We start from the raw sequence: 25,309 nt of genomic DNA on the forward strand, positions 1-25,309 counted from the left end.
AAAAAGGAAATTTTATTCTGTATAGTTTCTCCAAATTCTTTGTATAGATTATGAAAGTCATTTGTGAAAGGAAACTAAGCTAACCGACTTGGAACATAAAGTGAATAATATGTATGTATTTTTTTATGTAGTTGTGTATAATGGAAAATGCCATTCTTGTATATTTAGCTAAAACAGACCACTAGTACAAGACTTAAATACTGATGAGATAACAGGATTTTCACCGAAACTTCATTGCTGCTTTTCCCTCAGAAAGTTAAAAGAAAAGCGGGGAGAGCTTTTAAGTGAAAACTAAATAACGGGACCGGCATCACAATGCAAAGAATGCAAAGATGCAGAAGAAATAATAAGATGTGGGCAGGCAGTCTCACAGTAACGCCACAAACAACAGAAACTTTCCCACAGACTTCAGGTGGCTATCAAGCCTTTTAGACCTCTTATTGATAAAGGCAGTTTTGTCAAAGGAGCGTTTTCTTTTTCACCAACGCATCACGAGACAGCGCAGCCCCTTCCCCAGGCTGGGTCGCCCCGGCTCTCCTGGCCACACCCCCTCCAGTCGCTCACAGCGAGGTCCCGCCCCTTCCGCTCCCACTTCCTGGTAACCGCGCTCCTTTGCGCCGCCTTCTGGGGACCCGATTGGCTGATGTGGTGACCGCTAACGGCTGCGGAGTTTAAACCCGAGTGTGGACCGCGGGCGCCGAGCTCAGGGAGCTGGGTGCTGGTCCCCTCACGCGGAGAAAGCGGTAAGTCGGTGACCTGTGACGTTGGGCGCGGCCGCCCGGTTTCTAGCGGGGTCCGGGCCTTTCCTGGGCCGAACCTCCCGGCGCTGCCCTCCCGGGTCTCCGGTCCGCCGAGCCCCGCCGGCCCGCGGCCCCGCCCACCCCCCGCCTCCGGTGGCCCGGAGCGCGGCCCCGGCCCCCGCGCCGAGGGCTCGCTGCGGGGTCCCTCGGTGGGTGTAAGTCAGATTTGAGCGCCCGGCTGGGGGCGGGGTGAGGGGGGCGAGCCGCCAGTTAGACGGTCAGCTCCTTGAAGGAAGGGCTTTCTGTCTTGTGACTGCTCAGCTCCCTGCTTTTAGAACGAATTCTAGCTCATTGTGAGCGCTCAGTGAACGTCTGCTGAATGAACCTTAGAGACCGCCTTCCCAAGTTGGAGCGCTCGTTAGAAGGGAGGCTGGCCGAAGGCGAAGGGGTGATGGAAGTCTGGGAAGAACTTAGAACTTGAACTGGGTCTTGATGTACAGGTAGGTTTTCGGTCGGGAATAGGGACGATTCGGGAGAGTTGGATGGGGAACTGAGTATGTCTGATTTAGAGATAGCTGCGATGCTGGCCAGACAAGAGCTACAGAATACCAGTAAATAGGCAATGTTAGCGAGTGCTGACGGTGTGCGAGGGCCTGTACCAGGCACTGTACGTACATTGGCTCGTTTAGTCCCTACAGGTAGATGCCCTTATTTTCTATAATTTCATAAGTCTGGAAGTTGAGACTTGGAGATGTTAAGATCGCCTAGCTATGAAATGTTGGAACTGGGACTCCAATATAGTCCCAACCACTATTTATAATACTTCAGTCTCTATATGGCACATCACCCCGGAATGGTACTCCAGGGGCCTGGCTTTGGCTCATAAAGTCTTACTTGGTGAGGTTGTTAATGTGGAGGGTAACAGGGCAGTGTTCAGGAAGACTTTCTGACTTCTAACAAGAGCGTTTGTGTGAGTGACTGATAGTGCCATTTATTAATTCAGAGAACTAAGAACCAACTTACTGGGGAGGGCAGCTCAGCTGTGGTTTCCTAATTAGTAAAATGAGATTTGATCTCCCTGACAGGGCTTTTTGGGAGATGGACTAGATTTCTATGGATCCCTTTCAGGTGTGTAAGATGCAACAGTTGGCATGGAGTTTCTGTGTGTGGCTGTGTTCTATTATCTATGGAATAGATGGTGATCTTCTTTGAGTTTACTTAGTGTCTTTTTGGCAAAACTTTTAGAAGAAGCATGGAACCTTAGTATGGGAAGCTTCCTAGTTCAACTTCTTCCCCATTGCAGAAATTTCTTCTAAAACCATCTTTCCGTTATTTGCTTGACATTCACAACAACTGTTCAACACTTTCAAAGGAGATGCATTCCAATATTGGGCAGTTTTTACTGTTTGCAATTTCTTCTATTTATCCATAGGCGTTTCTTCGACAGATGTTTATCCAGTAGCTGCTATGTGCCAGGCACTCTTCTAGGCACTGAGGGTGCAGCAGGAAACAAACTTGACAAAAATCCATGCCCTCACAGAACTTAAATTTTAGTAGGAGAAGAAAGACAATAAATTAAGGAAATTTTGTAATTTTATGTTAGACATTGATAAGCCAATGTCAAAAAATAAAACAGGAAGTGAAACGGTGTCAGGTATGCAATTTTAAATAGTTTGGTCTGGGAAGGCTCACTAAGAAAGTGGCATTTGAGCAAAGACTTGAAGGAAGTGAGCAAACCCTGTGGTTATTTGAAGGAAGAGTTGATACAAAGGAAAAAAAGGAAGACAGAGATTCTGCAGTGGGAGGGAGCGTCCTGAGGTGGCCAGGGTGGCTGGAGCTTAGTGAGCAAAAGGAAGAGTAGTGACGAGGTCAGAGAGATACTGACAGGGAATTGGGGAAGGAGAGGGTGTCAAATTGGGTAGTACCTTCTAGGCCATTGTAAGGATTACTCTTGAGTGAGATGGAAAGCCACTGAGGGTTTTTAACAGAGGAGTAACATGAATTTACTTAAGTTTTAAAAGGATAATTTTGGTTACTGGGTTGAGAATAGATACTAGGAGAGAAGATGGGAGCAGGGACACCATTTAGGTAGCCATAGCAGTTGACGTACATGAGAGAGAATGGCCGCTGGATCAGAGTGGTAGCGGTAGAAATAGTGGTAAGTGGTCCATGTGGCTGTGTGGTGAAAGCTGGGCCAGCATGAATGATGATAGAGTGGGTATGAAATGTGGGAGAAAGAGGTTTCTGACCTGAGCACCTGGAAGGATGGAGTTGCCGTTAAGTGAGCTGAAGAGGAGCAGGTTTGGGTGGGGGGAGTTTAGAACCTGTTAAATTTGAGATGCATATTAGATGTCCAAGTTGGAGATGAGGAGTAGACAATTGGATGAGTAAGTTTGGAGTTGATTGAGGGTATAAATTTACAAGTTATCAGCATTTAGATTTAAAAGCCAGGACACTGGATGATACCCCCAGTGTATATGTAGATAGGCAAGAGATGAGGCCACACGTCTGAGATCTGGGGCACTCTAATGGTAGGAGATTAGAGAGCTGAAGAATAACCAGCAAAAGAGATTTTGAAGAAGTGGTCAGTGAGGCGGGAGAAAACCCAGGAGAATATGGTGTTTTGGGAGCCAGCCGAAGAAAGTATTTCAAGGAGAGAATGATCTGATGTGAAATACTGCCCATAGGTCAAATAAAACAAGAACTGGGCCTTGACTACTGTATCTGATTTAGTAACATGGCAATTAAGTGACCTTAATGATCAATTTCCATACAGTAGTGGTGAGAGCAAAAACTTAATTGTCTTTGCAAATGCTTATGTACATCAAAAATACATTATTTAAGTCATGATCGTTACTTTTTAGAATATATTTATCAGTTGTTCTTTTTTGTTTTATTCATCAATACTATGGTTTCTTTCTTTCTTTTTTCCCCCACTTCAGTGATGGAGTACCCAGTGATGGAAACTGGCTCACTTTTTCCTTCAGGAGTCAAGAGACATGTGAAAGACAAAAGAATTTCAAAGACTGCTAAGTTGAATGTTTCTCTTGCTTCCAAAATCAAAACAAAAATAATAAGTAAGTGCCATCAGTTTTAAAGAATACTCACCTTTTTACTTTCCCCTGGAGAAGTAATATAGTATTTGGTACTTTATCAAGTATAGAAACTGACTGAAATGACTATCTTGTTAAATGAGACTTTTTTCCCCGCTCAATCCTCCCTATTCCCCCAACTCCTAGTAGTTGAGTGGTTATGGTGATTTACCTTCAGTAGTGACAGCTGAATTTTCAGGAGTGAGGCTGGGGTGGCCCAAGGCAGCCTCCTCATACACCGCAAAGAAAATACCAATGTGACATTTCTGGAAGAGAGCTAAAAGAAATGACAGATTGTTCTTCTAGCAATTGGATGATGCGTAATCTAGAGCTGGTTGGCCCAGTAGGGTGCCATAGTGGGTGATTTTATATCGCCAAAGCTCCTCAGGAGGGCACTGAGCACTTTGGAGATGGGGTTTCATGGATTCTGGAACTAGGATGTCAGAAGGGCAAAAAAAGGAAGTGGAAAAAACTCCATAACATAAATTTTCATTGCTTTTGAAAATTATCTCAAAGGTTCATCTCCGTCTTAGCAGGAGCCATCTTAGCAGGAGCCGGCAAGGTTTCTGGCTGATATAGCACCTGTGAAGGGTAATTGTGTGTGCTTTGTGATGTAGCCGAGCCTCCTGAGTGTCTTTAAATCATAATGTTGCTCCTACCCCGGCCTCCAGGGCTGTGGTAAATACTAGGCCACCTCCTGTAGCAGCTATTTCCTGTTCTCTTTGGCAGGACCATTGCACACCCACTGTTATGAAAGAATATACTGAGTTTGAGGAATGCAGCAGGAAGTCCTAAACTGTTTCTAGTCTGTTTCCATTTGCTATGTCAAAGGTGGCTATCTAAAACTACTTTCTGTGCCAAAGATAAAGTTTGTTTTTGGACCCTGTTTGTTAGATGCCCAAGCTTTCCCTGCATATTTAAAATATATTATTACTTTTATAAATGTGTTTTACATACACTGTACTTTTATTCAGTGAATATGTTATTGAATAGTGGCATGTAAATCAAGAAAAGATAATTACGCTAAGTGTACTAAGGGAACATACTGTATTTAAGGTGAGCTTTACCAAGGAAGTCACAATAAAATTTCTTTGCTAACGACAGGAAAGCATTTCTGATTTAAATTATATTTACATAGCATTTGTAAAGAGAAGACGTCAAGTTTAGATTGCAGTAGATGCCTAAAAATAAAAGGTAGGGTATTTGGAGTGGAGGTCGAAGATCCCGCAGGGTTTAGCTGATCTGTCCAACATTGTAGTAAGTATGCTCCCTTTCACTCAAGGTTTTGAAAAATGGACTTGAGGAGCATTAACTAATTTGTTCAATTCTGGAGCCACGGAAACTGGCTTTAAAATTTCCACAGATTGGCTACGCTAATTCCTATGGGAGATCTCAGTTCTGGCTGCGGGATCAGCTTCTCCATTCTACCTCCTAGTCAAAGGTAGGAAGGAAGGCAGGGCAATAGTATCAAGATGTAGTTTTTGTGACTGATCTAATTACCCGGAATGCAGTGTCTCTACTGGAGTCCTCTTGTTCCCAACTCTGCAGTTACAAACATTCTGCATTCCTCACAACTCTTATTTTTCATCTTCTATCTAGATTTTATTTCTTCAGCTCCAAACTCTGGGTACATTTTTTTTCAAAACTACATCTATGGTGTCATTCTGTTCTTTTCCAACCTTTAGTTAAAAGTTATAATGTGCAATTTTGTCTAAAATAGTTTTATAAAGGAATCTGAAATTTTATTAAGGTATAGGTTCAATATTAACTCTCCTAAAATCTTTTTACAGACAATTCTTCTATTTTCAAAATTTCTTTAAAGCACAACAACAGGGCATTAGCTCAGGCTCTTAGTAGAGAGAAAGAGAATTCTCGAAGAATTACAACTGAAATGATGCTGTTGCAAAAAGAAGTGGAGAAACTGAATTTCGAGAACACATTTCTTCGCCTAAAGCTAAATAATTTGGTATGGAAACCACATTATGTTTGAATTCTAAATTATAGCTAAAATCTTAACTATATTATTAAAGAACCTCTAAAAATGTTTTTCAAATCTCTAATTATTGTAAAAAATTGTTGAAAGAGTGGACAGACTGTTACTGGGTAATAAAATCGGTGTCTTGGGGCCGGCCCGGTGGCGCAAGCGGTTAAGTGCGCGCGCTCCGCTGCGGCGGCCCGGGGTTCACTGGTTTGGATCCCGGGCGCGCACCGATGCACTGCTTGGTAAGCCATGCTGTGGCGGCGTCCCATATAAAGTGGAGGAAGATGGGCACCGATGTTAGCCCAGGGCCGTCTTTCTCAGCAAAAAGAGGAGGATTGGCGGATGTTAGCTCAGGGCTGATCTCCTCACCAAAAAAAAAAAAAAAAAAAAAAATCGGTGTCTTAAGTCTGCATTCTAGATGTGTACTTGTGACTCTGCAAACTAGTATAATACCTTGATCAACATCTGATTGCTTGTCATAAGCAAAACTTGGGCATTAGTACATTTTAAGAAGATGGGCATAGTTCCCCCAGTGAATTTAAAGGAGAGAGTTCCCAGAGTGTTGGTATTCTCCTTGATCCCATCATTTCACTGGCTACAGCCAAATAGAATGAAGATTATAGTTGTTGCATTTCCTTTCAACTTCCAACTCTGTCCACAGAAAGGCAGTAAAAGCCAATGATTAGCCAGGCTGCAACTATAGATGTAACTCTAAAATGAGTGAAAATGAATTTAAAATGGAAAAATGACCTACTAGAAGGTTTAAATTCCTGGGGCTGACGAACTACGTTCACTTGCTATGTGATCTATTATTATGAGCGGATAGAAAAATGTTTGTAGGAAAATTTACAATTGATCACTCAAAAGCATTCAGAACGTGTGTGTGTATGTGTATGTGTATATATGGCTGTTTGGACTATATAGTATAGTACCTTCTTAGCTCAGTGTGATCTTAATTTTTAGCTCAATGTGATCTTGGTTATTTTCTAAGTCTTCTCAACTGATGGTATTCATAAAGGTATGGTGTAATAAACTCCATATCTTAATTGATTAAAAGGAATCTATTTTACATATACAGAATAAGAAGCTTATAGAAATAGAAGCACTCATGAACAATAACTTGATAACTGCAATTGAAATGAGCACTCTTTCTGAGGTAAGTAGAATTTATATGTAAGCAGAGTAATTTTTTAGCGTTACTGAGGATAATTGAGATTAAATAACATCAGAGTTAGAGATTCATATCTTAAACTTTGTGCAAAGGAATGACGATAATATCAGTTTTAACTGGCTAACAGCATGTTATTTGGTATAATCCATTGTTGAAATTATTATATAAAAATTAGATTTTGATTAAAACAGGATTAGACTGCTCAGTGGAATGTAATGGCCCCTAAATAGATTAAAAAACATAAAAGATATGAGTAGAAAGTTAGTATTTCAAACTAGGAAAGAATTTTTATTATTAAAAAAAAGATAGACACAAAAAACTATTTGGGGAAAAATACAGTCAGATCCTACTTTATACCATTCTCTAAAATAAATTCTAGATGGATTTAAATGTAAAAAAGGAAATCATATAAAATGAGAAGAAAATACAAATGAATTCCCATTAGGTAAGAGAGGCCGTTCTATACCTGGAAACAAAGAAACCATAAAGGAAGCTCTTGGTGGATTTTCTCAGGAAAAAAATTTTTAGAAGGCTAAAAATCAAAGGTAAATGGCAGACTAGGAAAATTAAACATGTGTCAGACAAAGCATTAATATTAGTAGTTAAAGTGCTCTTATAATCTTGCACGAGGAAAATAAAATCAGTAGAAAAATCAGGAATGAAGAAGGACCAAATATTAATGAAATTAACTCAAGTGTCTTAAGAGGAGAAATAATTGTTGTGAAGGAATGACTAATGAGAAGGAAAATATACGTAATAGATAAACTGAAAAAAGTTAATGAAGTCCCAATTTTACCTAAATTTCTTGATAGATTCTGGAGACAGTTTAGTGCTTCAGAGAGTAGCTTTGAAGTGGGATTGCCTATGTTTAGATCCCAACTCGGCTACTTCCTGGTTCTGTGACTTTGGCCTTGAACTCTTTGAACCTTAATGTCCTCATCTGCATGGTGTGGATAATGGTAGTGTATCTACAGAGTTATTGTAAGAGTTAACTGGCTAGTATGTGTCCTGGAAATAGGAAGAATGTGGTAAATGCTAGCTAGCATATTTTTTGTTGTATATGTATTTTCCTGTGTTTTCTAAATTCTCTGCAAATCTCTTTTTTAAAAAACTTTTTAAAGTCATTTATAAGGCTCTTAAATGCATAGTCTTTGTGGTAAGAAGATATGAACTCTTGCAACCTGTGTGGTCAATGTTTAGCTCCTTTGTCATAATTTTTATAAAAGCTAGCCGAAGAATAGGTACTTTATGGTCTCACTTAATCCACATTTGGCTGAAGAGAGTATTTGTGTAAATGTCCCTGTGGAATAGTGTTCACATCGGGTGTAGCTACTAGCGTTATAAACGTGAGACCTAGGATAACCAGTGAGCAGAGATGGACCTTACGCATTTATCACCCTCTAAGGAAAAGAGATGCTTTTCACTGGGTGGCTGGGTGCGGGGAGTCCAGGAGGATGCTCTGTTTTGCTGGTCAGCTTACAAGGCAGAATTGAATTGCCCTGAATAAATTAGTAAGACTAGAATCAGGTATAGCAGTGGGGAGTGTAGAGTCAGTATAGGAATTAACTTGGAGAGTAAGAGAAAGAAGCTAATTGGCAGGATGTAGAAAGGAGGAGGGTCATACCAGCCATAGCTCAAGGAACTTTGGAGAACAGATAGCCCAAAAAAACTGGCTGTTGTGAGTTATGTGATGTAAAGCTCCTTTCCTCTATTGGTTCTCTAAAAAATCTTTGGTAAAGTCAGCATTGTTCCCACATGTTTTTTTGTGTGGTTCTCTTTGGAGATCAGCATCTGGATTGAGGAAAAGTAAAAAACAGAGTAAATGGATGCAGAAGCTGGAGGATGAAGGGACATCATAAAACTTTGATGTCCACTTTCTTGGACTTCTTATTTAACAGAATAACTTTTGCATACCAAGTTTCACAATTGCTTTTCTTTTTAATTGAGGGGGCGGGGGGTGGATAATATAGACACGTGGTTCTAATACTAGAACAGTATAAGGAAGTATAGAATGAGGTCTCACACATGCTTCTGTTCTGCCACCAGCTACTTTCCTCTCCATTCTCCTCTCTTCTCCCCACACCTCATGCAGGTAACTGCTCTTGTTTGTTTTACATATAAATATTTTCTTTCTTACACAAAAGATAACATACTGTACCAACTGCTCTATGGCTTACTTTTTTTATGTGATGTATCTTGAAGGAAGATCTCTCATATGATCACAGGGAATGCTTCCTCATTCTTCTTAGTGCTGCTGAGGACGGATCTAGAGTGGACTTCCAGGCCGCTGAACTGGGCTCCTGTCGATGGACATTTGGCGTGTTTTGCTGGTGGCTTGATGTTGGTATACACTGCCTTTTCCTCTTGCATTATTAATGTTTTTCCTCCCTTGGCGTTATTCCCATTAGGACGCAGAAATGTTATCTCCCATCTTAAAAAGAAAGAAAGAAGGAGAACAAAAATAAAACCTCTTGCTCCACTCACACCCCTCACCCCAGCTACGCTATCTCATTTTTCTCTCAGCTTTATAGGGCAACTCTTTGAGAGAATGGTTCCAGTCTCCAGTTTCTCTGGAAACTGCACCCATTGGGTGTTCACCACCACCCTGTGAAAACCACTCTTCTGAAAATTGACCTCCACTGTTGCCAGAACTCCGGATATTTGTGGTCTTTATGTTGATCTTCGCGTGACTTAGGATACCACACTCTCCTGAGTTTCTTCCTAACTTTGACTGTGCTTTTTCGGTCTGTTTGCTGGTTCCTCTTTATTTTCCAGACTCCTAAATTTTGGGTACCCCAGGACTCTGTTCTTGGAACTCTCTCTTCTATCTAGGCTAGTTTCCTAAATGATTTCATCCAATCTTCTGATTTTAATTGCTGTTAAATACTGATGACTCCCAAATTTGCGTCTCCAGCCTGGCCATCTCCTCTGAACTCCAGACTAGACATATCCAGCTACTTACTTGGCATTTCTATTTGGTTGTCTAAGGGGCATCACAGATTTCACAATTGCCACAAAACAGTTCTGTCTGGAGTCTTCATCTCAGGTAATTACAACTCTATTTTCCTATTTTTTTCTCACACCCCGTATCCGATCCTTTAGTAAATTCTTTTGGTACCGCCTTAAAAATCAGTCCAGAATTCTGTCACTTCTCACAACCCTTACTGTCACCACCCATATCTGAGCCACCGTGATCTCTTCTCTGAATTGTTGCAGTAGCATCCCAGCTGGGGCTTCTTGCTTCTGCTCTTGCCTCCTATATTCTCTTCTCAGCATGGCAGCCAGTGATCCTGTTGAAAGGTTAGTCTCTGCTTAAAACCCTCCAGTGGCTTCCCATCACGTCTACTGCCTGGTGTTATCTGAACCTGAAACTCTGCTCTGTCTCTCCCCTCATCTGCTACTCGCCCTCCTGCTCTTGAACATCTTCTGTGCACAGGCCTCCTCCCACTCCCTCACACACAGACACGCTGCCCCCTCGGGGCCTTTGGACTCATTCTTCCTTCATGTGGCCAGTTCCCTGACTTCCTTCAAAGCGTCACTCAGAAGTCACTTCAGTGAAGCCTTCCCTGGCAACCCTGTATAAACCTGGATCCTTCCCCTCCCCTGCCGAAGGATTCGTGTTCTGCTTCCCTGCTGTAATTGTTCTTAGCACTTGACACTATATAACGTATAATTTTACTTGTTAATGGTTCATCCTCCCAGAATGTAATCTTCCTGAGTACAGGACTTTTGTCTATACCACAGCAATGTCTGGAACATAGTAGATGCGATAAATACTCATAATACTTTGAATGGTGTTTCCTCCATTAAGAATGATGCTTGTGGTTTTTTTTTTAAGGATAAGGTACATATTTATCCCGTAATACTTCTTTTATTGAGCTTTTTGAATAAAAAATAATGATAAATAGTGTAAAATATGTTTTTAGCACCTAGGGTGATGATCACGTGGTCTTTCCTTTTAGGTATGTTAATATGATGACTTTAAATTAGTAGCTTTCCTAATTTTGCATTTCTAAGATAAACCTCAGAAATGACTTGTTATTCTTTTAATGTGCTACTGAATTCTTTTGGCCAGTATTTTGTTCAGGAATTTTTTATTGTTATTCATAAGTGAGGTTTCTTTGAAGTTTTCTTTTTGTACAGTCTTTAGGCATTGATAAAAACTTTATATATATTAAACTCATACAAAGAATTTGGGTGTTTTCCTTGTCCTATGCTCTGGAAGAATGATAGTGTTAGAATTATTTTTTCTTTAAAGGTTTGGTAGAAATCTTCTGTGAAATCATCTGGACCTGGGTCTTTCTTGGTGGGAATGGTAGCTCTTTGTTAACTTTATTTCTTCTGTGTGTATTGGTTTGCTTAGGAAAATTTCTTTCTCTCTTTTGTGGTCAGTTTTATTAAATTTTATTTCCTTAGAAAATTATCTGTCTCATCTGTGTTTTCAAACAGATTTGCATAGAGTTGACCCAGATTGTTTGTTATTCTTTAAATTTTGTCTGTGTTGTATATTCCCCCAGTAGACTAATTTCATGTATTTTGGCTTTTCTCTTTTTTGTTTTTTTTTTTTTTGCCCCCACTAGGTTGTTGTTATTTTTCTATATTTTTTGTTCTTTTAAAAGCATCGTCTTTTTGATTTAATTTTGAGTTACACTATTTTGGTGTTTCAAACTTATTAATTTTGCTTTTCTCTTTGGTAGGAAGTCCTTTCTTATGCTTTTCTGTGTTTTATTTTATTGTTACTTCTAACTTTGAGCCAGATACATATTTATTTTTTATTCTTTCTTAACTCTGTAGGTGAGGTGTCATTTCTCTCTCAATGCTCTCAAGATTTTTGTCTTTGTCTTTAGTTTTGAGAAATTTGGCTACGATGTGTCTAGGCATGGATTTCTTTGGGTTTATCCTTTTTGAAGTTCACTCAGCTTGAATATGTAGGTTGATTTCTTTTGCCAGGTTTGGGGCATTTTCTCCCATTATTTCCCCAAAACTTTTTCAGCCCTGTTCTCCTTCTTCTCTCCATCTGGGACTCTGATGACATGAATGGTGTATCTTTGTTATAGTCCCACAAATCCCTGGCCCACTCGTAATTTTTTTCAGTCTCTTCTCTCTCGCTTAGATGCGAGCTTTATTGCTCTGTCTTCAAGTTCACAGATTCTTTTCCCTCTGTCCTCTCCATTTTGCTGTTGAGTTCATTGAGTTTTTAATTTATTTTGCTTATTGTATTTTTCAGTTCTAAGGTTCCATTTGGTTCCTCTTTACATCTATTTCTTTGCTGAGACTTTCTATTTTTTCATTTGTTTTAAGCATTTAGTAATTGCTTATTGAAGCGTTTTTATGATCGTTGCTTTAAAATCCTTGTTAGAGAATTCCAGCATCTGTGTCCTCTTGGTGTTGGTGGTTGTTGATTGTCTTTTCACATCGAAATTTAGATTTTCCTAATTGTTGATATGATGAGTTTTTTTGATTAAATCTTAGACTTTTAGGGATTTTATTCTGAGACTTTGGATCTTATTTAAACCTTCTCTTTTAGCAGGCTTCCTCTGATACCATGTGGTGGTAAAGGGAAGAGCCACCTACTGCCAAGTGAGGGGTCAAAGTTTAAGTTCCCCACTCAGCCTCTGTGACACCCTGGGGGCGAGGGGTGTCTCCTAAGTGATGGGTGGGGCTGGGAGTTCAGGCTGACACCACCCTGGCTGGGACAGGAGTGGTGCCTCATTACTTTTACAGCCTCCAGGGACACAAGGATGAGGGGAGTAATGAAGCAGGGGAAGGTTACTACCACTGAAGAGTGGTGAAAATCCTGGCTCTCTACTAGACGTCGTCTGTCACCACCTTAGAGGAGAGGGAGAGGGACTCCTTGATATTAGCGAGTGAGGATGGAATCCAGAGTCCCCACGTGTTCTCCACTGACATTACCGGGTGGGGGGATGCTGTCCCAGCTCTACCCTTGGCCTTCTCTGACGGTACCCCTGGTTTGGAAGAGAGTTGCCTTGTTATAGCTTGGTGAGTGTGGAAGTCTAGGCTCTCCATTTGGCTTTGCACCTTTATCAAAAATTAGTTGACCACATATGTGTGGGTCTAGTTCTGGACTCTCTTCTATTTCGTTGATCTATTTGTCTGCCTTTGTGCTAATACTATACTATTTCAATTACCATATCCCTCCAATTTTGTTCTTCCTTTTCAAAGTTGTTTTAGCTATTCTAGGTCCTTTGCATTTCCATATGAATTTTAAAATCAGCTTGGCAATTTGGCCATACCCCTGTTTCTATTGCAGGTTAGTGCTGTAATAGGAAAAGATGGTGGCATGTTGCCTAATTTTATGGTCTTTATTAAATAATTAAAATGTGTTCAGAAAATGTCAGAAAACTTAGAAAATACAGATAAGCAAAAATTTAAAAGATACATTAAAATCACCTAGACTTTGACTTTTAAAAGGTCATTTAAAAATATGTATTATGAGCGGCCGGCCCAGTGGCACAAGCCATTAAGTGCGCACACTCCGCTTCGGCGGCCCAGGGTTCGCAGGTTCGGATCCCAGGCACGCACCAACGCACCACTTGTCAAGTCATGCTGTGGCGGCGTCCCATATAAAGTAGAGGAAGATGGGCATGGATATTACCTCAGGGCCAATCTTCCCCAGCAAAAAAATAGGAGGATTGGCATTGGATGTTATCTGAGGGATGATCTTTCTCATACACACACACACAAAATATGTATTATGAAATCCAGTAGTGTATTATATAATATGTATGTAGACATGAGTGTGTTGCACATATATGTAGCGATATTGTATATGTGTGGGTATACACGTGTGTTTATTCCTATGCGTACAAGAAAGTTTAATAATATTAGTAGTGATTTTTAGTAGTGGTATAGTTAGTAGTGATTCTCTTTAGATGGCATGATTAAGGATGAAGTATGTTTAACCTTATCATTGCATTGTTCTCATTCAACTATTGAAAGCTAATTAAAGAATTATTCTATTACTATTGGTGTTCTTGGTATTTCAATAAGAAGCATGATATAATGAGATTAGACATTTTGTTCCTTTTCATTTTCTTTGTTCTTTTCAAAAATAGTTCCATCAGAGTTCCTTTCTACTGCCAGCTAGCAAGAAGAAACGGGTTAGTAAACAGTGCAAGTTGCTGCGTCTTCCGTTTGCAAGGTAATTGCTTCAAAACTTGATTAAATGTTGACTTGCACACTTCTGCCTGAATTGGGCTTTAAATAGTTTTTATTTGGTCTGCTTCCTTTAAACATAGAAAAACATTTAAAAATAAATAATGAAATACTTGTTAACATTGTGCTGGTAAAAGTGATTGAACACATACGCTAATGGAATTCAGTTTTAAACTTTGAAATATTCTTCAGCTTTGCTATAGACTCTAGAGAAGAAGGAGGCACAAGTGGATCTTTCGTAATGCGGGTTTGAATTACAGTGGTTCAAAGTATTTAGGTCTTTTCTCTTTTTTTTTGTGGAAGATTGGCCCTGAGCTAACATGTCTTGCTAATCTTGCTCTTTTTTTCCATTTTTCTCCCCAAAACCCCAGTAAATAGTTGTATGTCATAGTTGTATATCCTTCTAGTTGCTCTATGTGGGATGCCGCCTCAGCATGGCTTGAAGAGCAGTGTGTAGGTCCCCTCCGAGGATCCACACCGGCGAACCCTGGGCCACAGAAGAGGTGTCCCTGAACTTAACCACTACTCTGAGACCCGTATTTAGATTTTCATATGACACAGTCAGTGTGTGTGTGTTACGCGTTGTTTGCGTTTCATCACCCTGTAGTTGCCTCCTGAGGTGGGAATGAGATGGTTTGTGGTATTTGCTACAGGCTGTGTCTCCAGGCCTCCAAGTTCACTTACCCATCAATTCAGTGATCAGGTTCATCTGTAGGAGATGTAGTAGAACTCTTCAGATCTTTTCTTTCTTTTCCCCTGGGTCACCGCTGGCCTCACTGTTTTCTACTGGGTAAATCTGATAACTGTTTGTACCTTTATTATCTTGCATACTGCTCCAGACTTTAAAATGAACTTTCATCATTGCTTTCTCCTGACCCAAATTCCCATTTCTTGATTAATTTGGTTGTTAGTCATAGTAAACACCCTATTTCAAACCTGTCCTTTTAAAGACAGTCACTGAGGTCACAAAAGGTAAAATGACTTAATGAATTAATGGTATTGACCAAAATTCTCTTGTCTCTTTTAGACAGTGTATTTCTTTTCTATAATTTATAGATTTAATGCTTTTATTCAAGTGGACAAGCAAATGCACTTATATATTGAAATGCCATCTGTACCATAGTAAAAAATTCTTATGTCTTAAATCTACTGTCACTTTGTATTCATTCTAGTTTGTTCCATTGTTTTGCCTATTATGCTGCACTAGCACCACACTCCACCAGTACATTTTAACTGCTGTAGTTTTAAAATAGTACACTTTGTTGTCTTCTAGATCTTTTACTTAGTTCTTTATCAAGAATATTTTGGCTGTCATGCACGCATTGTTTCATACCAGTGTCATACAAATCAAATGTCCACATGCCTTCCAAACAATTTTATTGTATTTTTTAAGTAAATTTTTGTTTGAAGTATAATATATGTATTAGAAAAGTGCTTTAGAGCATGGTGAATTTTCACAAAGAGAACACTGTTGTATAACCAATACCCAGATCAAGAAACAGAATATGACCGGGACCTCAGATACCACCTTGTGCCTCTTTCTAGTCTCTACTCACCACCCACCCAAAGATAAATATTATCCTGACTTCTAGATTAATCTAATAGATTACATAGTTTTGAACTTCATAGAATTATATTGTTTAGCATGTATGACTTTTGTCTCTGGCTTCTTTCGCTCAGCATTGTGTCTGTGAGATTCATTCCCATTATCATATGTAGTTGTAGATCAGTCATTCTCATTGCTGCATAGTACTCCATTGTATGATTATACCACAATTATTCGTCCCTCTGATGGTGAACATTTAGTTTTTTTTCTAGTTTTGGTCTATTACAAATAGTGCTGCCGTGTATATGCCTTTTGATTAACGTATGTACACATTTCTGTTGAGTATATACCTAGGAGTAGAATTACTGGATTTACATGTATTTGGCTCTAGGAGAAACTACCAAACAGTTTTCTAAAGGGGTTATACCAATTTACATTCCTAGCAGGAGTACATGAGAATTCCTGTTGTTCCATATCCTCAACAGCACTTGGTATTGTCTTTTTCATTTTAGCCATCTTGGGGTGTGTGTAGTGGTATTACATTGAGGTTTTAATTTTAATTTCCCTGATGACTGATGAAATTAAGCATCTGCTTATATGTTTATTTTCTTTCTATTGGGTTGTCTATCAATTTTTTTATACATTTTCAGGAATTCTTTATGTATGTTGTGTGTAAGTTCTTTGTGTATTACAAATATCTTTTACTCTGGCTTGCCTGTTCACTCTGTTAATGGTGTTTTTAGGTAAACAAAAGTTCTGTATAAAATCCAATTTATATGCTTATATAATCTATCTATCTATCTATCTGTCTATCTATCTATCTGTCTATCTCCCACCCCTTATGGTTACTAGTTTCTGTGTCCCTTTAAGAAAATCTTTACTAAATGCAAGGTCATGAGGTGTTCTCCTGTGTTTTCTTTTAAAAGCTTTATTACTTTCCCTTTCACATTTCACATTCGCATTCTTCATTCTACCTGGAATTTTAGGTATAATGTGAGGAAAGGGTCCTCATTTTTCATGTGGAAATCCTATTGACCTTGCGCCATTTATTGAAAAGGCCATCCTTTCCCTGCCTCATTGCAGTGTCATCTGTATCATCAATCAAGTGACTGGCTGTGCATGGGTGCGTTTCTGAGCTCACTGTTCTCTTATATGAGTTTTTTTGTCACTACCACACTAAATGACTAGGTTGCTGATAAGCCTTGATATTTGATAGTAAATCTCCTTTTTATTTATTTTTTTGTTCTTAAATATTATCTTGGCTATTCTTGGCCCTTTGTGTTTCCATGTGTATTTTAAGGTTTTTTTTTTTTTTGTGAGGAGTATCAGTCCTGAGCTAACATCTGCCAATCCTCCTCTTTTTGCTAAGGAAGACTGGCCCTGGGTTAACATCCATGCCCATCTTCCTTCACTTTATATGAGACACCGCCACAGCATGGCTTGACAAGTGGTGCGTCGGTGTGTGCCCGGGATCTGAACCGGCGAATCCCGGGCTGTTGCAGCAGAGCGCGCGCACTTAACTGCTTGTGCCACCAGGCCCGCCCCTCCATGTGAATTTTAGAATCAGCTTGTCAATTTACACAGACAGATGCACACACGCACACTCTCTCTCACTTCTGGAATTTTGATTGGGGTTACATGGAATATAGTTCAGTTTGGGGGAAATTGACATTTTGTAAAATTGAGAGTTCCTTCCGTGAACATGGTATATCACTGTTTATTCAGATATTATGTGTGTTCTCTGAATGTTTTGTAGTTTTTTGAATAGAGTTCTTGCACATCTTAGATTTATTCCTACTTACTTGATATTTTTAGTGATACTCTGAATGTTGTTGGTTTTTAAATTTCACCTTCTTGGCGCTAGTATATGGAAATATAATTAAGTTTTTAATATTGACTTTGTTTCCAGTGACCTTGCTGTTAATTTTAATAGTATATCTGAGGTGGGGTTTTTTTCATTTTCTATGGATATAATTTTATTATATGTGAATAAGGACAGTTTTCTTCCTCCCTCGCTTCAGTTAAAAGACTTTTATTTTTTTCTTACCTTATTGCAGTGGCTACTTCTTGTTCAGTAATGAATAAAAGTAGTAGTAGTTGGCATTCTTATTGTGTTCCCATTATTTAATTTGTTTGCTCTTGGGTTTTTGTAGATTCTCCTTATCAGAATAATGGCTGTTGAATTTTATCAGATGCTTTTCCTGTCACTGTTGAGAAAATAGTACTTTTTTCTTTCTTTTTCTATTAATGTAATGAATTATAAAAATTGATTTTTAAAAAAATTTTTTTTTCCCCTAAAGCCTCAGTAGATAGTTGTATGTCATAGCTGCACATCCTTCTAGTTGCTGTATGTGAGACGCGGCCTCAGCATGGCCGGAGAAGCGGTGCGTCGGTGCACGCCCGGGATCCAAACCTGGGCCGCCAGCAGCGGAGCAAGTGCACCCAACTGCTAAGCCACGGGGCCGGCCCTAAAAATTGATTTTTGAATGTTAAACTGCCATTGCATTCCTACAGTGAACTGCTCCTGTTAATACATCCTTTTGATGTTTCACTCAATTCTATTTGCTAGTTTTTTAAACTATTTTTGAATGTATGTTAATAATGAAGATGGTTTATAATTTTCCTTTCTTGTAATATATTTTATCAAATTTTGTTATTTATATTACGCTAGTAAATGAATTTATAAGTGCAGTTCTTTTTCTGTTTTCTGGAAGTATTTGTGTAAAATTATTCTTGTTTTTTCTTTAAATGCTTGGGAGAAGTTTATGTGGGTCTGTGGTTTTCTTGTGGAAATGTTTTTGATAGCATACCATTTTAATAGATATAAGAATATTAAGATTTTTTATTTTTTTGTCAGATTTGTCAACCTTTTAGAAGAATTTGTGTATTTCATCTAAAATATGAATTTGTTGGCATAGGGCTGTTCATAGTATCTCTATGTGTTTAATGTCTACAGGGTATGTAGTGATGTTCTCTTTTTTTTCCTCCATATTGGCTATTTGCGTTTTCTCACTTTTTTCTTGATTAATTTTGTTCTAAGGGTTTATCAATTTTCTTTGTCTTGGCAGACATAATCATCTTTAGGGCTATGTTGATCTTTCTTTTTAGTATTTTTGTTTTCTATTACATTTATTCTTCTCATGTTTCTTTTTTTCCCTCTGTTTTGCTTTTCCTTTCTTTTCAATTTAAAATTTTTATTATTATTACCATTATTATTGGTTTCTTGAGATTGTTTAGATTATTGCTTTTCAGTCTTTCTTTTAAAAAATAAAGCTGTTTTCCTATAAGTACTGCTTTACCTTCATCCCACAATTTTTGGTATGCCATATCCTTATCATCAGTCAGTTCAAAATATTTGTTACTTTCTGTGTTGCTATACTTTTTGACCCATGGAGCACTTACAAGTATATTATTTAATTTCCAAGTAGCTGGGTATTTTTTTCTAATTACTTTTTATTGTCAGTTTCTACCTTAATTCCGTTACAGTTACAGAACATAGTTAAAATTATTTTAGGGTGTTGAAATTTATTGAGACCTGTATTAGAACACATCTTGGTCTAATTCAGTAAACATTTTGGATGCACATGAAAATAGTGTACACTTTGTGGTTGTTGAGTGCAGTATTCTATGTATGTCAGTTGTGTCTAATTTGTTGATTCTATTGCTCAAATCTTCTATAGCCTTCTTGCTTCTCTTGTCTGTTTATTCTATCAGCTGTTGAGAGGAGAGCATCAATCTACCACTATGACTATGGACTCATCTATTTCTCCTTTTAGTTTTGTCAATTTTTGCTATATATATTTTAAAGTTGTTATGAGATGCATATAAATTTAGGATTGATTTCCTGCTGAATTGATTATTTTATCAATATGAAATATTTCTAGAAATGATTCCTGCTTTAAAGTGTACTTGTCTGATATACCATTTCCATGGTATATCTTTTTCTATAACTTTGCTTTCAAACTTTCTCATATTTAAAATGCGTATAGGTTCATCTTTTTTAGAAAATAACTTCACTGTAACATCATAGAATATTTAATTTGTTTATGTTTAATGTAATTGCTGATATAGTTGGATTTATATCTGCCATCTGGTGATTTTCTATTTGGGCTACCTGTTTTATGTTCCTTTTTCTCTCCTGTCTTGATGTCTTTTGAAATCAAATATTTTTCATTACAGTAGTCTTCCCCTTTATCTGCAGGGGATCTGTTCCAAGACCCCCAGGGGATGCCTGAAACTGCAGATAGTATCAAACCCTTTTATACTATGTTTTTTTTGTATATATACGTACCTATGATAAAGTTTAATTTAGAAATTAGGCACAGTAAGAGATTAAAAGCAATGAATAATAATAAAATAGAACAAGTGTAACAATATACTGTAATAAAAGTTATTTGATTGTGGTCTCTGTCTCTCTCTCAAAATATCTTATTGTACTGTACTCATCCTTCTTGTGATGCCGTGAGATGGTACAATGCCGACGTGATGAGATGAAGTGAGGTGAATGATGGAGGCATTGTGGACCTTGGTTGACTGCGGGTAATGACAACCATGGAAAGCAAAACCGCGGATAAGAGGGGACTACTGTATTTGATTTTTCTTATCTATTAACTCGATATCTTCTATTCTTTTATGATTACTCTGGTGATAGCAATATTCATCCTTGATTTATTACATTGTCATACAAAATATTACTTCAGCACTTCCTGAATAATGCCAGCACCTTGGAATGCTTCAATCCCACATTCCTGTGTTCTGCCTTTATATTTTTATGTATTTTCATTCAGCATATATTTTACTTCCACAAATTGCTACTTTTCATTGTTTTGTGTAGTCAATATTCATGTATAATTACCTATGTATTTAACTTTTCTATTTTTTCATATTGCTTCCTGCACTTTTTTATTGTATTCTCATTCATAGTCTTATTTTTATTATTTCTTTCAGCTTTATTGAGGTAAAATTGACCATTAAGCTTCCTGCATTTCGATATTTCCTCCTGAGATAATTTTCCTTTTGCCTGAAGACATTCTTTATTGTTTCTTTCAGTGCAAGTACTGGCAATGCATTTGCTCAGTTTTTGTTTTTTTGGAAACATACTTATTTCACCTTCATTTTTAAGAGTATGTTTACAGTTATACAATTGGAGGTTGGGAATTTTCTTTCAGTAATTTAAAAGTGCCGTTTCGTTGTCTTCTACCTACTGTCTTTTCTGTTGAAAAGTTTGCACTGTTTTTCCAAGTTTAAGAAGTTCCTTTTTATTCTGGTTTGCTGAGAGTTTTTGTAATGACTTTTTATTGAATTTTGTCAAATGTCTTTTCTGTATCTGTAGAGAATCATGACTTTTCTCCTTTAATATGATGACTTCAATTGATTTTCTAATGTTAAACCAACTTTGCATTCCTAGAATAAATTTCAGTTGGTCGTGGTGTATTATTCTGTCTATATATTGATAGATTTGATTTGCTAATATTTTCTTAAAGATTTTTATACCTGTGTTCCTAAGAGGTATAATTTTCTTATAGGTTTTGGTAAGGGTTTTGCTGGCTTTGTAAAATGAGATGAAAAGCATTCCCCTTTCCTCCATTTTCTGAAAGAGTTTATACAATTGGTATTTGTTCTTTAGATGTTTGAGAGAATTCACAAGAGAAGTAATTTGGGCCTGGAGTTTTTACTTATTAATTTGACTTCCTAAACAGATATGGGGCTCTTCAGATTTTCTATTTCTTTTCAAGTTAATTTATAAAATATTTGTCTTTCTAGAAAATCATTCATTTCATGTAGGCAGTCAAGTATCTTGGTATAAAGTTGTTTATAATATGCCCTCATTCTTTTAATGCCTGTGGCATCTCTAGTGAGCTCCTTTCTTTCATTCCTGATATTGGTATTTTGTGTCTTCTATCTTTCTTTTTTCTCAAACTAGCTAGAGTTATATCAGTTTTATTGATCTCTTAAAAAGCTCAGCTTTTGGTTTCATTGATTTTTATTACCAGTTTTTCTTCCATTTCATATATCCTTGGTGTTTGCTCTTTATTATTTCCTTCTTAATTTTTTAAAAATTGAGATAATTCACAGATAAAATTTCTCATACCATGAAATTCACCCTTTTAAAGTGTAGAGTGCAGTGGTTTTAGTATATTCACAAAGTTGTACAACCTTTTCCACTATCCAGTTCCATTGGAATATTTCCATCACTCCAAAAGGAGAACGTGAATCCATTAGCATTCACTTCCCATTGTCCTCTTCCCTAGCCCCTGGCAACCACTAATCTACTTTCTGTCTCTATGGAATTGTCTATTTTGGACATTTCATCAGAATGGAATCACACGATATGTGACCTTTTGTGTTCTAGCTTCTTTGACTTAGCGTAGCATTTTGAAGATTCATTCATGTAGTAGCATGTATTAGTACTTCATTCCTTGTAGTGACTAAATAATATTCTGTTGTATGGATATTCTACATTTTGTTTATCCATTGTCAGTTAATGAACATTTTTGCTGTTTCTGCTTTTTGGCTATTGTGAGTAATATGCTATTACATTCATGTAAGAGTTTTTGTGTAGACATAGTTTTCAGTTCTCTTGGGTATATACCTACAAGTAGAACGGCTGGGTCATCCACATTTAACTTTTGGAGGATCTGCCAAACTGTTTTCCAAAGCTGCTGCACTGTTTTACATTCCAATGAGCAAAGTATCAGGGCACCAGTTTCTCCATATCCTCACCAACACTTGTTATTGTCTATCCTTTTGATTCTAGCCATCCTAGTGGGTATGGAGTTGTATCTCACTGTTGTTTTGATTTGGATTTCCCTGTAACTAATGATATTGAGCATATATTCATGTGCTTATTGGCCATTTATATATCAGGATCATTCTCTGTTGATTATCTTTTTCTCTTGGGTTTGAATCATGTTTTCCTATGGCTTCATATGTTGAATGATATTGGACTGTATCCTGGACTTTGTGAATCCTGTGTCATAGAAAAACTGGATTCAGCTATGTTTTTCCAACAAGTTTGGTGTTATTATTTTAGTAGGTAGCTACATTGGCTGAATTTAAACTTTTCTGTAATGAGTAACATATGAAATCTCATTTCAGGTCTTTTATCCTTAGTGGGGCTGCTTGGAATCCTCTTCACATATATGTGATTCAAGAGTCAACTAGAGGTTTGAGTAGAGTTCATACACATGATTTGAGGCTCCCCTCCCTACCTCTCATTTATTTCCCACATCACACACACTTGACAGCTGTTGTACTTGCCCTGAATTCTGACTTTGAACTTGACTGTGGACTTTTAACTTTTTAAAAATGTGGCACTGACTGAAGTTGTCAGCAGTGGGAAACTCACCCTTCTTCTAAGTGTCAAACCCCCTTCAGTTTCTACTTGCTTTTTGTTCACTTTCCAGTGACTTCAGGTAATTCTTGTTTTGTATTTTGTCCAGAATTCATAGACATCATGTTTGATAGGGTTGGATTCCATAGTAGCTATTCAGGCATTACCCAGAAGCAGAACCTCTCTCCTCTCTATTTATTTTCGTTAACCTGTTTCTTCAAGTGGCATAGAAATTTCCTCCAAATGGCTGCTCTACTAATAGTTGCCTTTAAATTTTTAATAAATATTTTGCCATATTTATTTTGATCGTCGTCAATAATTTTTAAATATCTATAGTTTGTTTAGCATACATGGGAAAATGTTTAGCATTGGGGGATCTTACTCTTCAATCTTCAACTTCAAGAATGTCGGCGTATCAGATTATTTCTGTGGGTTTCTATCTCCCCCCCCCAATAGATTTAGCTACTGTAGGAATATGGCTTTAGTTTACATGGATGCTTTTTGGAAACATAGCAAACTTTATTTCACACATAGCTTTACATGCAATTGTAGTTGTTTGAAACCAGAGGAAGAGTTTTGGGTATTCCATAAAATTAATTATAGGAAAACTCTAAATATTATGCATGCGTATTTGTAATTATGTTCAAACTTTATTCATTTCATTAATATTATTATCCTAATAGCCTAACCAGTGATTGTATTAGTTATCACCTTGTGGGGCCACTGGGGCTGTGGGGGTAAGAAGCATTCCTGCTTTATTCCAAGTTCTGTACTATTAGAAGCTGTCTGTTTTCTACCGGTAATTGTCTTCATTGAACCCAACAGGTACCAGGGTGGGTTGGTGGTTGGATCTTAAATAAATGCAATATAGAAAGAACTATCCATGTAATATTCTAAATACTTTTTGTAAAATACAAAATTCCTCATTCTTTCCCACTTGCCTTTAGGGTTCCATTAACTTCAAATGATGATGATGATGATGATAAAGAGAAAATGCAACGTGACGACAATATTATGTCGAAGACATCACCTGATAGTCCCTCTTCAGTATCAACGAGACAACCTTTATCAACTCAGTGTAATTTGGAATTGTTATTTCTTAAAGAAAATAAGCAGAACGTGTGTAGTTTAGGGTATTCAGAACATATTTCTTCTACTGATAGACTTCCCCAAGGTGAGATTTTCAAATTCATTTTGAGTATCAGTATGAAATAGTTACATTCATCAGATTTTCTTCTTCAGGCATGGTTCATAAACAGTTAATAAGGTGCATCTCTTACTGTATAGATTTACTAACTTTTACCATTTAAAATTGCTGGTGAAAAATTTACTTTAAAAGTAAATATGCCAACAAATGTCAAATGGAGAGTGGGCTAATACTGTTACTCTGGAAGCAGTATTTAGAAATGAGCCTACCTAAAGAACTTTTCTTGGTATCTTTGCTTATGAATTGAAAGATAGCAGTCACTCATGCACTGCTCAACCACAGAAATAAGTTCTGAGAAATGAATTGTTAGGTGATTCCATCGTTATGCAAACGTCATAGAGTGTGCTTACACAAACCTAGATAGTATAGCCTACTGCACACCTAGGCTATATGTTACTAATCTTATGGGACCAGCATCATTGACCAAAATGTTTTATGCAGTGCACGACTGTATATTTATTGAGTATCATGTTCTCCCTTTCATAGATACGAAAATTGTATCTGTGATTCAATAGGTATCTAGATAGCTGTAGTGAGCGTTTCAAAATCATAACCTATTGGTGCCAAAGCAAAAGCTTGAGCATGGCTAATGGTTGAGCAAGAGAAAGTGATGACACTTACATTGTATTTACATGGGATTTCAGAATAATAATCCTGTGGTGTAGGCTGGCTTATGTATTTGTCATAAATTTTCAGATTGGGATATGGAACCATAACTATATTGAATTTACAGCTTAGAGTTATTTTTACTTTCTAAAAATGTATGTGTATGTGTACAATTTATATATACCTCAGCTGCCTTCTGAAAGCCTTTTGATGGTCATCCTTATTAGAGTTATGACTGTTATTTGGGCTCGTTTCCTGGCCTCCTCCCACTCTATAAATATATGTTAATGACTTTCCTTTTGGCTGTTCTCCACTCTTCTGTTGGGACCAAAGCTGAGTGAATTCTCAGGAACTATTTCCCATAGATACAAATGTAAAATGTGGATTACAAATACTCTGATCATTTCTACTTTATTTTTTATCAGCATAGGTTCTTTATAATATAAGTATCTGAACA

The 25,309-nt window shown here is 37.6% G+C and overlaps 1 protein-coding gene across 6 annotated transcripts in view; it reads left to right on the forward strand.

The window, feature by feature from the left end:
• Window positions 1–667: 667 nt before the first annotated feature.
• Window positions 668–25,309, forward strand: part of SGO2 (shugoshin 2) — a 44,410-nt gene continuing 19,768 nt past the window's right edge. The window contains exons 1-7 of one of the 6 annotated variants that reach the window (XM_058549538.1): window positions 1,152–1,240; window positions 1,826–1,868; window positions 3,683–3,817; window positions 5,623–5,798; window positions 6,892–6,969; window positions 14,061–14,146; window positions 23,987–24,213. In XM_058549538.1, coding sequence (XP_058405521.1) covers window positions 3,685–3,817; window positions 5,623–5,798; window positions 6,892–6,969; window positions 14,061–14,146; window positions 23,987–24,213 — 700 coding nt within the window. In that variant the 5' untranslated portion in view covers window positions 1,152–1,240; window positions 1,826–1,868; window positions 3,683–3,684. Of the gene's footprint in view, window positions 744–1,151; window positions 1,241–1,825; window positions 1,869–3,682; window positions 3,818–5,165; window positions 5,274–5,622; window positions 5,799–6,891; window positions 6,970–14,060; window positions 14,147–23,986; window positions 24,214–25,309 lie in introns of those variants that run through there. The other 5 variants (XM_058549539.1, XM_058549536.1, XM_058549541.1 and 2 more) reach the window with 5 other exon arrangements.

Source organism: Diceros bicornis, chromosome 10, assembly GCF_020826845.1.
Source record: "Diceros bicornis minor isolate mBicDic1 chromosome 10, mDicBic1.mat.cur, whole genome shotgun sequence".
Classification (NCBI taxonomy): Eukaryota; Metazoa; Chordata; class Mammalia; order Perissodactyla; family Rhinocerotidae; genus Diceros; species Diceros bicornis.